The 13,047-nt window shown below is 52.2% G+C and overlaps 1 protein-coding gene across 2 annotated transcripts; it reads left to right on the top strand.

Annotated features, from left to right (window-relative positions):
* Positions 1 to 4,694: 4,694 nt before the first annotated feature.
* SH2D2A (SH2 domain containing 2A) lies at positions 4,695 to 13,047 on the top strand. 2 transcript variants are annotated; one of them, XM_081308103.1, is made up of 9 exons: positions 4,697 to 4,861; positions 5,435 to 5,595; positions 6,187 to 6,371; positions 7,139 to 7,228; positions 7,416 to 7,584; positions 10,485 to 10,634; positions 10,936 to 11,223; positions 11,943 to 12,113; positions 12,595 to 13,047. In XM_081308103.1, exons 1-8 carry the CDS (start codon positions 4,828 to 4,830, stop codon positions 12,108 to 12,110), a joined length of 1,245 nt encoding a protein of 414 aa, XP_081164229.1. In that variant the 5' UTR covers positions 4,697 to 4,827; the 3' UTR covers positions 12,111 to 12,113; positions 12,595 to 13,047. The 2 variants fall into 2 exon arrangements, with proteins under 2 accessions (XP_081164230.1, XP_081164229.1); XM_081308104.1 differs by lacking the exon at positions 10,485 to 10,634 and having other exon boundaries at positions 4,695 to 4,861.

Below are 13,047 nucleotides of genomic sequence, written 5' to 3'. Positions count from 1 at the left end.
AGCTACTCATCCTAAGCCAAGTGTTGTAAGAGCCACTTGAGTCATATGTTGGAGTTGAAAAGCAGTCACCAGTGTGTGATGGAAATGGCCCTTTGGACTGGGTTGAGCTGGTCCAGAATGCAGACATCGACTGCATGAGCAGGGTGGCTCAGGCCACCTGCCTGAACTGCACTCCTGCTTCTTCTTCAGTCAACACTCAGGTTGTCCCGGGGTGGGGAACTCACCACCTGAGTGATGTGCCTCGCACCAGAAGCAGTGTGGCCCCAGCCAATGTGTCCCTGAAGGACAGTGATAAAGGGAAATCCCACTAGGAATCAGAGTTAGGAGCATAGTGTGCTGTAGGGAGTGACCATCTGGAATAAAGATATGCATGGACTATTTCCCAAGAGTCCCATGGAAAATGACCAGTCATTGGTCAGGACCTTGGGAGGAAAACATCTTGTACCCAGGGACTCTCTGGGCATCTGTCAGTACTGTCACATCTGGAGATGGTTGGTAATGGGTAGCTACAACAATCAACAGGGCGGGGCACGGTGAGACCCTGTCTCAAAACAAAAAAAGGAGGGCTGGGGATGTGGCTCAAGCGGTAGCGCGCTTGCCTGGCATGTGTGAGGCGCTGGGTTCGATCCTCAACACCACATACAAATAAAATAAAGATGTTGTATCCACCAAAAACTAAAAAATAAATATTAAAAAACTCTTTCTCTCTTTTTTTTTTTAAAAAAAAAAGGATTGGAGATGTAGGGTCTACACCTTTTGGAAATGAAGGTCTGGATCAACCTACCTGGATTGTCTTCCAGACCAAATGAAGTGCTAACTGGAGGTGGGGGATGTCTAGAATGTAGGTGGAGAAAGGAAAAGATGAATATCAATTAGTGCTTCTGGCCCAGTTACAACTATGAGGATTAGGCTTTTATCCCACTAATCTTTTTGCCTTAGTCTTTGAGAAAAACACTTGGCCATCCATCATCTTGAAGGAAACCCGTGACTAACTGGGTAATACAGCTCCCTTCTTGGGGGATAAATTAAGAATTAGAGTTGAGTGTGGTGGTGCGTGCCTGTGATCCTATGACTCGGGAAGCTGAGGCAGGAGGGTTGCGAGTTCAAAGCCAGTCTCAGCAACGTGGTGAAGCCCTAAGCAATTCAGTGAGACCCTGTCTCTAAATAAAGTATATAAAAGGGCTACCCTGATACAAAAAAAAAAAAAATTAGTAATGTCTTTGTACAGAACAAATATAAGCCTAATACTGTGGCATGGGAACTGGAGAGAATGAGAGGGTTCAAGAGGTAGGCCCTTGTTGAATGCAACATTCGTATATTCCCTTTAGGATCTTTTTTGTTTGTTTTGTTTTGCAGTATCAGGGATTGAGCCCAGGGGAGCCCTACCACTGAGCTATATCCTCTACATCTTCAGCCCTTGGTGTTTTTTATTTTTGAGACAGGGTCTTTGTAAATCGCCTAGGCTGACCTCAAACTTGCAATTCTCCTGCCTCAGCCTCCCAAGTAACTGGGATTACAGGTGTGCCCCACCACACCCAGCTAGAATCTCTTTATTTAAAAAAATATATATATTTATTTATTTTTTAGCTTTAGGTGGACACAATATCTTCATTTTATTTTTATGTGGTGCTGAGGATCAAACCCAATACCTCATGAGTCTTAGGCGAGCACTCTACCACTTGAGCCACAACCTCAGTCCCAGCTAGAATCTCTTAATTGGTTATATCCAAAAGGGATGCTCCAAAATCACTGTCACCTTTATTAGAGTCTCACTCCTTTTTTTTGGGGGGGGGCGGGGGTACCAGGGATTGAACTCAGGGGTACTTGACCACTGAGCCACGTCCACAGCCCTATTTTCTATTTTATTTAGAGACAGGGTCTCACTGAGTTGCTTAGTGCCCCACTTTTGCTGAGGCTTTGAACTCAAGATCCTCCTGTCTCAGCGTCCTGAGCTGCTGGGATTATAGGGGGTGCACCACCATGTCTGGCCCCCACTTCTTTTTTTATAGCTAAATCTGAATGCAGTCCAAGTTGAATTCTTCAGAAGGTATGGTTTTCACAGCCCACGGGTTGAGCCCATCTCTGAGTCACCCCTCCATTTCTGATCAATACAAACACCACTTCATGGGCGATGGGACCTGGTTTCCTGAGTGGATGCTTAGGAATGCGGAGGACACAGCCTCCGAGGTCGGTTCCTATGGGATAAACTTGACCAATGGGAGAGGAGAGCAGAAAGGAACTCAGCAGATAAACTCCGCCCCCTTTCTCCTTTCTGTGGACTACTCGAAGGTGTGATTGCACTTTGCCCTCTGAGAAAAATCATCTTTACCAAGTGAAAGTGCCTGTCACACACCTAACTACTGCTCTTTGCAGCTCAAGGTTCTGCAGCAGTGTGTGTGTGTGTGTGTGTGTGTGTGTGTGTGTGGTGCTGGGCCTTGAACATGCCAGGCAAGACCCTTCCCATTGGCCTATTTGGGGAACTTTCCCTTTTCTCACTCTCATCACTCTGAGCTTGGCTCCTCTTCCAGAATCATCTGTCCCCACTCTTCAACTGGACTGATTCTCCACCACTCAGCTCCATTTCCTCTTCTGACATCCCAACCCCCTACATACGTGTGTAATGTGCATGTGCACGCACACACAGCCCAGGCTAAATCAGGAGCCTCTGAAGGGGGCCTCCTCTAGCATAAACCCACATCATTAATTTGCCACAACTTTTTGGGGGGGTGTTATCAGGGATTGAATCCAGAGACACTTAACCACCAAGCCACACCCCCAGCCCTTTTCATATTTTATTTAGAGACAGTGTCTCGCTGAGTTGCTTAGGGCCTTGCTCAGTGGCTAAGGCTGGGTTTGAACTCTCAATCCTCCTCCCTCAGCCTCCCAAGCCAGGATTACAGGTGTGCACCACCACGACTGGCTCCGTTTGCCACACCTTTTAATAGGTGTCTGTCCATCTCCCCCACCTGATGTCTTGAGACAAGGTCCTTTTTCCTCTCTGGGTTGTTGACCCCAAGAACAGTGTGTGAACCTTTGGCCTAAATCATAGTGGAGTTAGTTAGAGAAAGTGTAGTTTCTAGTCCCAGCTTTTGAGACACTGAAAGACCCTGGCCAAGGTTTAATTTCTCTGAGCTTCAGTTTGCACTCCTGGGAGATGGGAATAATATTTCCTGTCTCCTGCTCAGTTTGTAAAAATCAAATGGAAGAGGGGCTGGGGTTGTGGCTCAGTGGTAGACAGCTCAGCTCACAAGTGCGAGGCCCTGGGTTTGATACTCAGCGCCACACAGATAAATAAAATAAGGATATTGTGTTCAACTATAACTAAAACACAAATGTTTTTTAAAAATCAAATGGGTGAAAAATGGGATTGGTGTCCTGCTCTGGCAGGAGGTATTGAAAGTCTAAGAGATCAGCACTAATATCATCATCATCTTGTACAGGGGATTGAATGCAGTACCTAGCACTGAGCTATATCCCCAGCCCTTTTTATTACTATTATGATTTTATTTTATTTATTTTTTAAACATTTTTTCTAGTTGCAGTTGGACACAATACCCTTATTTTATTTATTTATTTTTATGTGGTGCTAAGGATCGAACCCAGGGCCTCACACATGCAAGCAATCTACCTCTGAGCCACAACCCCAGCCCTGATTCTATTTGATTTTTAATACTGGGATTGAACCCAGGGGTGCTAAACCACTGCTGTATTATATCCCAGACCTTTTTACTTTTTATTTTGTGATAGAGTCTCATTAAGTTGCTTAGGTTCTCATTAAATTGCTGAGATTGGCCTTGAATTTTCAATACTCCTACTTCAGCTTCCCAAGTTGCTGGGATTGCAGGCATGCGTCACCACATCCAGATCTGTTATGTTTTCTTTTGAGACAAGTTTTCACTAAGTTTCGCAGGCTGGTCTAGAACCTATGATCCTCCTGCCCTGACCTCCTAAGCCACTGGGATTACAAACATGCGCTACCACACTAGGCTACACCTCAGATTTTGAATCCAGAGTTTTCATGCTTAGGAAAGAAAATCTTTCTGCCTTTCTCCCTTTCCAGTGCTGGGGATTGAACCCAGGGCTAATTGACCTGCTACTGAGCTGCACTTTCAGCCTTTGTGAAATAAAATGATAACGCTGTGGCCAGGTGGTACATGCTTGTGGTTCCAGCTGCTCTGGAGGCTGAGGCAGGAGGACCGCTTGAACCAAGGCTTGAGCCCAGAAACTTCAGCACAGATATTATTGATGACAACTGCAAATATTGTTGATATTAATAGTGACCTACTTGTAGGAATTCTCCTTCCTTCCTCCAAGATCACCTGGTTTTGCTCTAATTCACCTCTATTATCTGCTCAAGGATGGAAGCCCTAAATCCTTGTCTCACAGATTTCATATGACCTCAAAAAGTTCCTCCAGAAGTCTGACTAACATCATTCCTGTTGCCACCATCCCCTCCTTTCTCATATCTCCTCAAAGCATAATCTTGAGTGTGAATCTCTAAGCAGTTCTGAGCACCTTAGAGATCTTATTTGGAGGTAAAGGAGCAGAGAAAGAATCAGAATGGATGAAGGTCAAACAGCAGGAAGGACCTCCCAACACCTAAACACCAAATGACATAAATACTCCCCACCACAACACCTTCAACTGCCTGGCTTCCGGGGTGGGACAATGATCTTTCGGCTTTCCATGACGTGGGGACTCTGCTGGGGCTCAGGCTGTGGGTGAAGCGACACTTCCTGTCCCTGGGGGCTGGGTAAGAGGGGAGCTGCTGAGTGTGCATACCTGTTGAGAGCGCAGGCACACGCCCTGCTCTGGGGCCCTGCTCCCATGGAGATGCCCCTGGCCCAGATAGGCCCCCCAGGTAGGTGTGAAGTTTCAGAGTGTGGGTGGGAGGGGACACCAAGACCCCCACCACTGCTGCTGCCCTGGGTCTGAGCTCCCACCTCCGGGGTGAGGGGCCCACACCAAGCCACAACTGCCAGGCCGACCGGCCAAGTGCCGCCACTCCTGCTCCCTCTGGGGTCCCTGTCTACTCAAGCCCAGAGGACAAAGGTGTCACGGTGGGCTGAGGCTTCTTAGGAGAAAGGAGACACTGGGAGGATGGGGCCGCAGGCAGAGGCTCCTGGTCCCGAGAGGGGCCTGGCCTGGAGCCCTCCTCTCCGTGAGACCCCCAGGCCTCATTCCCAGCCTCTCCTTCCTGACACCCCACTTGCCCTCCGGCTGCACCAGCCCCTCTGCGACACCTTGGCAGCTTATTCCCGACCTGAGGATCCCTGCTGCTGTCCCTCTTGCATTTCTCTTGTCATGAGGGTGCTGGTGCTGTCCTGTCGTACAGGTCCCTGGCCAGAGGCCTTGGAGTCACTCTAAGCCTGGGTGGAAGGGGATAGAGGCGGCTCCTTTCTGAGGAACCCAGCAGCCTTCTTTGTGCCAACAGGGAGTTATGAAGTCCCTGCCCCAACCTTCAGCACTTTCCAGACCATGGACTTGACCCGCAAGAGATGCCCGAGCTCGGGCTTGCTCCAGGAGCCCCGACGGCAGGCCTTGAAGGACGAGGAGCCCCCGCCCAGCTCGGGGACGCTGGCTGTCCACACAGCGGTGAGTGGGAATGTGGGGGGTGGAGAGGACCCTCTCATCGCCTCCCACCTCCCAAGGGTGAGGATGTGCGCCTGGCAAAGGTTGCCACGAGAGTGGGCAGGGACGAATGATCAGGGGCTGCCAACGGGGCGGGAGCCCCCAGTGGGGCAAGGAGATGGGCAGTCCCTCCTTCCTGGCTGAGTTGCCTGCTCACCCCTCGCTGCTCCTCTGCCCCTGGGAAGCTCAGGCTGGGCCCACAGGCAGGCCACCAGGTTACAGTGCACAGAGTCCCAGAAGAGACCCCTCATCTGGTGCCTTCCTCTGCTCAGTGCATCCCCGCCCCCACCTCAGCCCTTCTCACCACCCAGACATGAAGTTGCCTGGCTGCCTCTCTCCCCACTATTTAACAGCTCACTAAGGCTGGATTAAAGGCAGGACCCAGGGAAGGGGGAGGAGGGTCTCTGGAAACCAAACAGCTGGAGCTGAAGAAGCGATTTAAGCTGTGACCTTGGGAAGGACTTTCTGGTCAATTCTACCCTAAAATAGGTAGTGGCTGGCGTGGAATCAGGTGGGAGAAGCCCCCTAATCACCTCCCTGAACTCTTCTCTCCAGGCATCTCCCTGGACCCCAGAGACTGCTTCTGTCCCAGGGAATACTGAGAAGGCCGAAGAGGTGCCCGGGGAAGATGGCCTGTCCCTGCAGGCCGAGATCCTTGCTTGGTTCCAGAAGACCCAGGCCCACTGGCTCCTGCAGCAGGGGACAGCACCAGCCTGGTTCCATGGCTTCATCACCCGGAGGTGAGTCACCGAGGAGGGAACAGACCCAGAGAGCAGCAGCGGCAGGTCCCAGGTCCTGCAGTCAGTCAGTGTGGAGGCACAGGCCAATAATCCCATCTCCTGAGGAGGCTGAGGCAGGAGGATCACAAGCTAAAGCCAACTGGGCAACTTCAAAGGACTGGGGATGAAGCTCAGTGGTAGAGCACTTCTAGGTTCAATCCCCAATGCCTCAGGGAAAGAAAAAAGAAAGAGTTGATTGAGGCTGACTCCAGACTCCAACTCCTAAAGTTTCCTTTCACTGAAACCTCTCTCCGGAGGGAGACCACTGGAGAGGCAGGCTCAGGCCTGTGTGCCTCTTTCTCCTCTAGGTTGCCTTAACCTACCGTCTCCAATCTCTAGTCCTCAGATTTTCTGCCTCTCTCCTTCCCTCCATCTCTCTCTCTGGCTCTCTCCTGCCCACACTCCTCCTACTCTTACAGAGCCCCCTCCATTTCTCAGCCTGTGATCTCTGAGCTCTAGAAGTCTAATTACCATCCCTGTTACTGCAGCTGCTGCCCTGGTAGGATGCAGGGTGTCCGGAGCGGAGCCTTGCCCCTGGCCACACCCAGTCCCCCCCCCAAGTGGAAGAGCGGCGACCCATCCTCCCTCTGCATGCCCACCCTCCCGCTCTGCGAGCCTCCCACATGCTTGCTTGGGGGATGGGGATCCATTCCCACGAGAATCACTGGGGCAGAGAGAGGCCAGGAGGGTCAGGCCCAGGTCCCGCCACTTCTCTGCATCACCCTCAGGGAGGCCGAGAGGTTGCTGGGGCCCCAGCCTCAGGGATGCTACTTGGTGCGGTTCAGCGAGAGCGCCGTGACCTTCGTGCTGACCTACAGGTGAGGGCGGGGCTTCGGGCTAATCACCTGGCGGGACTGGGCTGACTCAGCCTCTCCCCACGGGGCTCCCGCTCCGCCCTCTGATGGCTCAGGGCAGAGACCCTGGAGCTGGGAGGTAGGGGTCGCGGCTGGTGGCCCTGGCCAGGGAGAGGCAATGGCGAATCTGATCCTGATTGACGCCCTCCAGGAGCCGGACTTGCTGCCGCCACTTCCTGCTGGCCCAGCTCAGGGACGGGCGCCACGTGGTGCTGGGCGAGGACAGCGCCCACGCGCAGCTGCAGGACCTGCTGCGGCACTACACCGAGTGTCCGCTCAGCCCCTACGGGGAGACGCTCACCCGGCCGCTCGCCCGCCAGGTACGCCTGGAGCCCGGGGGGACTCGGGCCAGCCCCTGTTCACCCGAGTCCAGGCCCATACCCCAGCACCAGGCACTTTCTCAGCCCGACACACGACCCATTCCTGACGTCCTCGCCCACATCTTCCAGAAAAATGAGAGCCGGGGGAGGAGGGAGCCCTTGGGAGACCCCAACAGCCCCCCAGGCAGAGGCCCCCAGGCACACGGTCTTTTTCTTTTTTTCTTTACTGGGGATTGAACCCAGGGACCCTTTACCACTAAGCTACATCCCCATCCTCCCCTTCCCTGCCCCCCTTTTTTTGAGACAGGGCCTGCTGACTTTGCCCAGGCTACCCTTCAACTGGTCATCCTCTTGCCTCAGCCTCCTGAGCTGCTGGGATTACAGGCATGCACCACCTCCCCAGCCCAGTCCTTTTGTTTTTTTAAGTTAAAGAGACATTTACTCAGTACCTAAAGCTACCTACCAGGTACTGGAAGGCCCTGGGAATAGATTCATGGACAAGACAGGCGAGTTTTACACTTGCAAACCTTACTTTTCAGCAGGAAAGACAGACAAGTGATAGGGATCCAGTATGGAGATTGTGGTGCCAGGAGAATATGGGAGTGTCATTTCACCTAACAGGTGCAGAGCCAGGGATTGCCTCTCTTAAAAGGTTCAGTCTGTTTTGAGAGACCACTATGTGCCCGACATCCTTCTGGGCATTGGGGGGACAGAAGTGAACAACACTGACCAAAATATCACAGCCTCAAGAGGGTTACATTCTAGTACAAGGAAACAGACAGCAAGTAAATAATAGAAATAACAAATAGTGCACAGTGCCAGGCATGGTGGTAATCCCAGCGGCTAGGGAGGCTGAGGCACGAAGATTGCAAGTTCAAGGCCAGCCTCAGCAACTTAGCAAGGCCGTGTCTCAAAATAAAAAATAAACAGGGCTGGGGATGAGTCTCAGGAGTTAAATGCCGCTGAGTTATATTCTTAGTACCCCCCCCACAAAAAAAATAGCATTTGATTATGTCCAGTAACAGTAAGTAAGCATCAAGAAGAAAACCCAACACCATACACAGTGGTGCGTGCCTATAATCCCAACAGTTTGGGAGGCTGACATGGGAAGATTTCAAGTTCAAGTCCAGCTTCAGCAACTTAACAAGACCCTGCCTCAAAAAATAAAAAGGGCTGGAGATGTAGCTCATTGGTAGAGCACCCCAGGGTTCAATCTCTAGTACTGAAAGGGAGAGAGGAAGAGAAAGAATACATAAATTGACCACTGGATTTACCAAAGGAAGTCATTGGTGACCAACAGGAAGTTTCATGGAGTTTGATTTGGTTCAGTGCCTTTGAGAGGAATAGGCAGGGGAGAACCCCAAGATTCTCAAGCAGCTACAGCAGGATATAGGAAAGTCTCAGGGAGAAGGGAAGCTGGATGGAGCTGAGAAAGCTAAAGGCATGCTGTCGGGGACTGGGATCTAAGCCAAGGTCACACAGGGTCTTGCCACTGAAGCTCTCAGGAGTTTGGTTTATCCTGGGCAACAGGCAACCCTGCAGGTTGTTAGGGAGTTTGGGTAAGGAGAGCAGAACAGGTTGGGAGGGCAAGAGGAGGCAGGGAGAGATGAAGAAGTCCTAATAAGGGTGGTGGCTGCAGGCTTGAGATGAGTGGGCAGATGAGAAAGATATGTAGGCAGTGGACAAGGCAGACTGGTATTGGATTTGATGTGGGGGGACAGTGGGTATTGAGGCTGACCCTAAGGTGCTATTTGGGCAGCAAAGTAGCATTGCCACTTTTTTAAATTTTTTTTTAATTGTAGTTGGACACAATACCTTTATTTTATTTATTTTTATGTGGTGCTGAGAATCAAACCCAGCGCCTCGCACATGCTAGGTGAGCGCTCTACCACTGAGCCACAACCCCAGCCCCTGTGTTGCCACTTTTATTTATGAAAGAATTCCAAGAGAGGAGAGCGTGAGGACAAGGAGAAAGAGGATTATGATTTGGATCCAGGAAGACCGAAGTGGATTGTAGGAGCACAAGAAAGTCCCTGTGGCTTTAGCTTACCAGGAGCAGAGGGCACGCGGAGAACATTCATGAAGCTAGGGTTAATGCTGAGCTAAAAGCACCTACCATGGGACGTGACCTTTTCCACTGTGAGGCTCATCACTCTTCAGGCAGTCTCTGCCCCTAAAAATTTAGCTTATATCTCCATAAATTAAGCTTCTTGCACATGCAGAAATTAAACACAGACACAGCTGTCATGGAGATCCATTCCCATCCTGATAATTTTGAAGCTAAAGACTTTTCTAAAGCCATGCCAGGCACAGTAGTGTGTGCCAGTAATCCCAGCGACTGGGGAGGCTGTAGCAGGAGAATCACAAGGTCAAGGCCAATGTGGACAACTTAGCAAAACCTGTTTCAAAATAAAAAACTAAAAAAGAGCTGGGGCCAGGCATGGTAGTGCTTGCCTGTAATCCCAGTCTCTCCGGAGACTGAAGAAAGAGGATTGACAGTTCAAGACCAGCCTCAGCAACTTAGTGAGGCCCCAAGCAATTTAGTGAGACCCTGTCTCAAAATGAAAACCCAGTACCACAAAACCAAGACTTCACATTCTTGTATTTGACAACCACAGGCGCAAATGAAGATTGGCCTGGTCCTGTGTTCCAGATGAAATTAAGTTTGATGTGTACACAGCCTATGACCAGAGTTTGTCCCCCTCCATCTGACCCCTAGCCTCCTTGCCATGTCCATCCCCTCTTCCTCACCCAGAGAACCCAGCCCAGGCCAAATTTCTATGTCTCTTCCTTCCCCGTCCTCCTCTTGGACCAGATTGCTTGGTCCTCCTGAATCACCTGCCCACTGGCACCTGTCCCCTCGCACATCAAGTCCCTCAGCCCTGCTTCTTTCCCAGCAGACTCCTGAGCCTGCAGGGCTGTCCCTCAGGACTGAAGAGTCAGACTCTGGAAGCCACAGTCAGAACCCAAGCCCCCAGCACAACCCAGACATGCAACAGGGGCAGGCTCCAGCCCTACCGCACAAAGAGGGGGCCTGGGAGCCCAAGGAGGTACCGCTTTGAGCCCCAGGACCAGCAGGAGACAGCGAGGCCTGAGAGGGCGGAGCCAGCAGGAGAGGGGTGGAGACACGGGGAGGAGCCAGCAGGAGGGGGTGGAGCCATGGGGAGGGGCCAGAAGGAGGGGTGGAGCCACAGGGAGGAGCCAGTAGGAGAGGGGTGAGCCATGGGGAGGAGCCAGCAGGAGAGGGGTGGAGCCACGGGGAGGAGGAGGAGGGGCCTAGGGGGTAAGAGAGCCCGGCTGGTGGCAGCTGCGCCCACTGACCTTCCTCCCTGGCCTCGTCTTCCCTCCTAGCCCACTCAGCCGCCCAGGACCAAGCCTCCCGTCCCCGCCAAACCTCAACTGCCCCCGGAACTCTACACGAGCCCCGCCCCGCGACCCCGCCCAGTCCCACCCCCCAAACCCACCCACCCCATCTACCAAGAGCCCGAGGAACCCATCGCCTTCTACGCCATGGGCCGGGGCAGCCCTGGGGAGGCCCCCAGCAACATCTATGCCGAGGTGGAAGGTCTGGCAGCGACGGCGTCCGCTGGGCACCGCGTCCTCCGCAAGTGCCTATCCAGGCCTGTCCCAGGAGGCCAGGTAAATGAGGGTGCAGGGAGAAGGAGTCCAAGAAGGACTTCCCGCGCCACAGTTTGAGGAGGATGGAGAAGGTATTCAGACTGGGTGCTGGGTGAGGTCTTTACCCCCCGGCGAGGGGAAGGGACAGAATGGTCCAGACTGCCTGACCCCTTTTCCCAGCCCCAAACTAGCGCTCCAGTCCTGTGTGTCATCTCAGATGCGCTCAGGGGAGGGGCACACACACTCCTGCCTCCCTCTTCCATCCTCCCACGCCGTCCTCCCACTGATGAGTTCAAGTCCCTGTCTAGGTTACCTATTGTCACATAATGTGTTAGACCCACTGGCCAGGACCACCCTCTCCCTCTGTCTCCATCCCCTTCCTTGCTCCCCATCCCTCCCTGCTGGAGCCACAGACTCCCCCTCAGCCCTTGTGCCTGCTCACGCCCACACCCCCACACACACCTCTGCCAGGGCTGATGTCGCCAGTCCATGTCACCATCCAAACTTCTCTGTGGTCTGGTTCACTCTCCAGTGTCCCACAAACTCTACACTGCCAATCCTTGCCCCTCAAATTGTTTCCTTCTGTGTTCCATATCCTGCTTGCTAAATGAATGGGAGGATTTTAGATTCTGCCTCTGGAGGGCAAGTCTGTTAAGCCCAGATGACTTTGCCCTTGAGACTGCATCTAGGCCTAAGAGGCAAAGTAGGGTTGTGACCTAGGACTGTCCTTCTCTCTGCAGAATCCAGGTGGTCCACAGAGGCACTCTGAGAATTCTGGGGCTGGACAAGGCCCTCCCCTGCTTCAGCAGCCTCCACTCCCCTGGAGGCACACCCTTCCCCACAACCTCTCTAGACAGGTGCTTCAGGACCGAGGACAGGCGTGGCTCCCCGTTGGGCCTCCTCTATAGGTGGTAAGTCTGAGCTGGTCGGGGGGGAAAACTTGGGACATCAGGTCCAGAGACCTTCACACACACATGCTGGGTGTCCTTCTCAGGAAATGTGGATGGTATATAAAGGTGATCAAAACTGGAAAGAACCTCAGCCTTCATCTATTGCAAGGACGGCAAAGAGGTGTCATCTTGCATGCCAACTCCAATCCGTTGGTTGTGGCTGCCTAGCGAGCCGCATTGGAAAGGATGCTAAGGTCATACCTGAACTCAGCAGAAAGGAGCACCATGATTGATTAGTGATATCTGCTACTGATGCTGGAGGGAGGAGGAGCAGTGTTTCATCTGCCCAGACTGATCAAGTCCAGCTCCCTCCTGTGCAGATAAGGAAGCAAAGCCAGAGAGGGATAGTGACTGGGTCAAGGTCAAGGACTAAAACACAGGTTTCCTGACTTCCTTGTTCAGGGTCTATTCCTTACCCCCTATCCTCTAACTCTCTCCATAGGAAACGTCAGAGACTTCCTCAGATAGAAAACCTGGCTGCTTTTCCAGACTTCTGCCACATCGGGGTCTGAGTGCTGGGTCCCTCTCCTGGATCCTGACTTAGCCCTGATAGGTCTGCCCTCTCACACACACAATTAAAAAAAAAAAAAAAAACCTGGACTTCAGAGGAGCAACTGTGGAATCTGCCTCCTCCTCTTAGGGACACACACACTGACTGCTGAGAATCCCCAGAAATCCAGTGGCTTGATGCTTGGTGATCTTCTAAGACAGCAAAGTACTGTACTACCAGGGCCCTCTGGCTCCTGCTGCCCTGGTTTCTCCTCCTGGAGTCTAATTTCCTTGGCCCTCTGGGCCTTTGAGTCTGGGCCCCAGTCCAATGCTGCTGTTGTCTGAGGAATGGTTTGGTGAGAACAGATGTTAGAACTTGTTTGTTGATTCTTGTCTGGCTAATAAA

Source organism: Spermophilus citellus (genome assembly GCF_964194105.1).
Source record: "Spermophilus citellus genome assembly, chromosome: 9".
NCBI classification, from domain to species: domain Eukaryota; kingdom Metazoa; phylum Chordata; class Mammalia; order Rodentia; family Sciuridae; genus Spermophilus; species Spermophilus citellus.
The sequence above is the reverse complement of the archived record's forward strand: the minus strand, read 5'-3'. Positions and strand labels throughout refer to the sequence as shown.

Coding starts and splice junctions, on each gene's coding strand:
- SH2D2A (XM_081308103.1), top strand. CDS start 4,828: ATGGAGATGCCCCTGGCCCAGATAGGCCCCCCAG. Junction 4,862..5,434: donor GGCCCAGATAGGCCCCCCAG/GTAGGTGTGAAG, acceptor TTGTGCCAACAG/GGAGTTATGAAGTCCCTGCC. Junction 11,224..11,942: donor GGCCTGTCCCAGGAGGCCAG/GTAAATGAGGGT, acceptor TTCTCTCTGCAG/AATCCAGGTGGTCCACAGAG.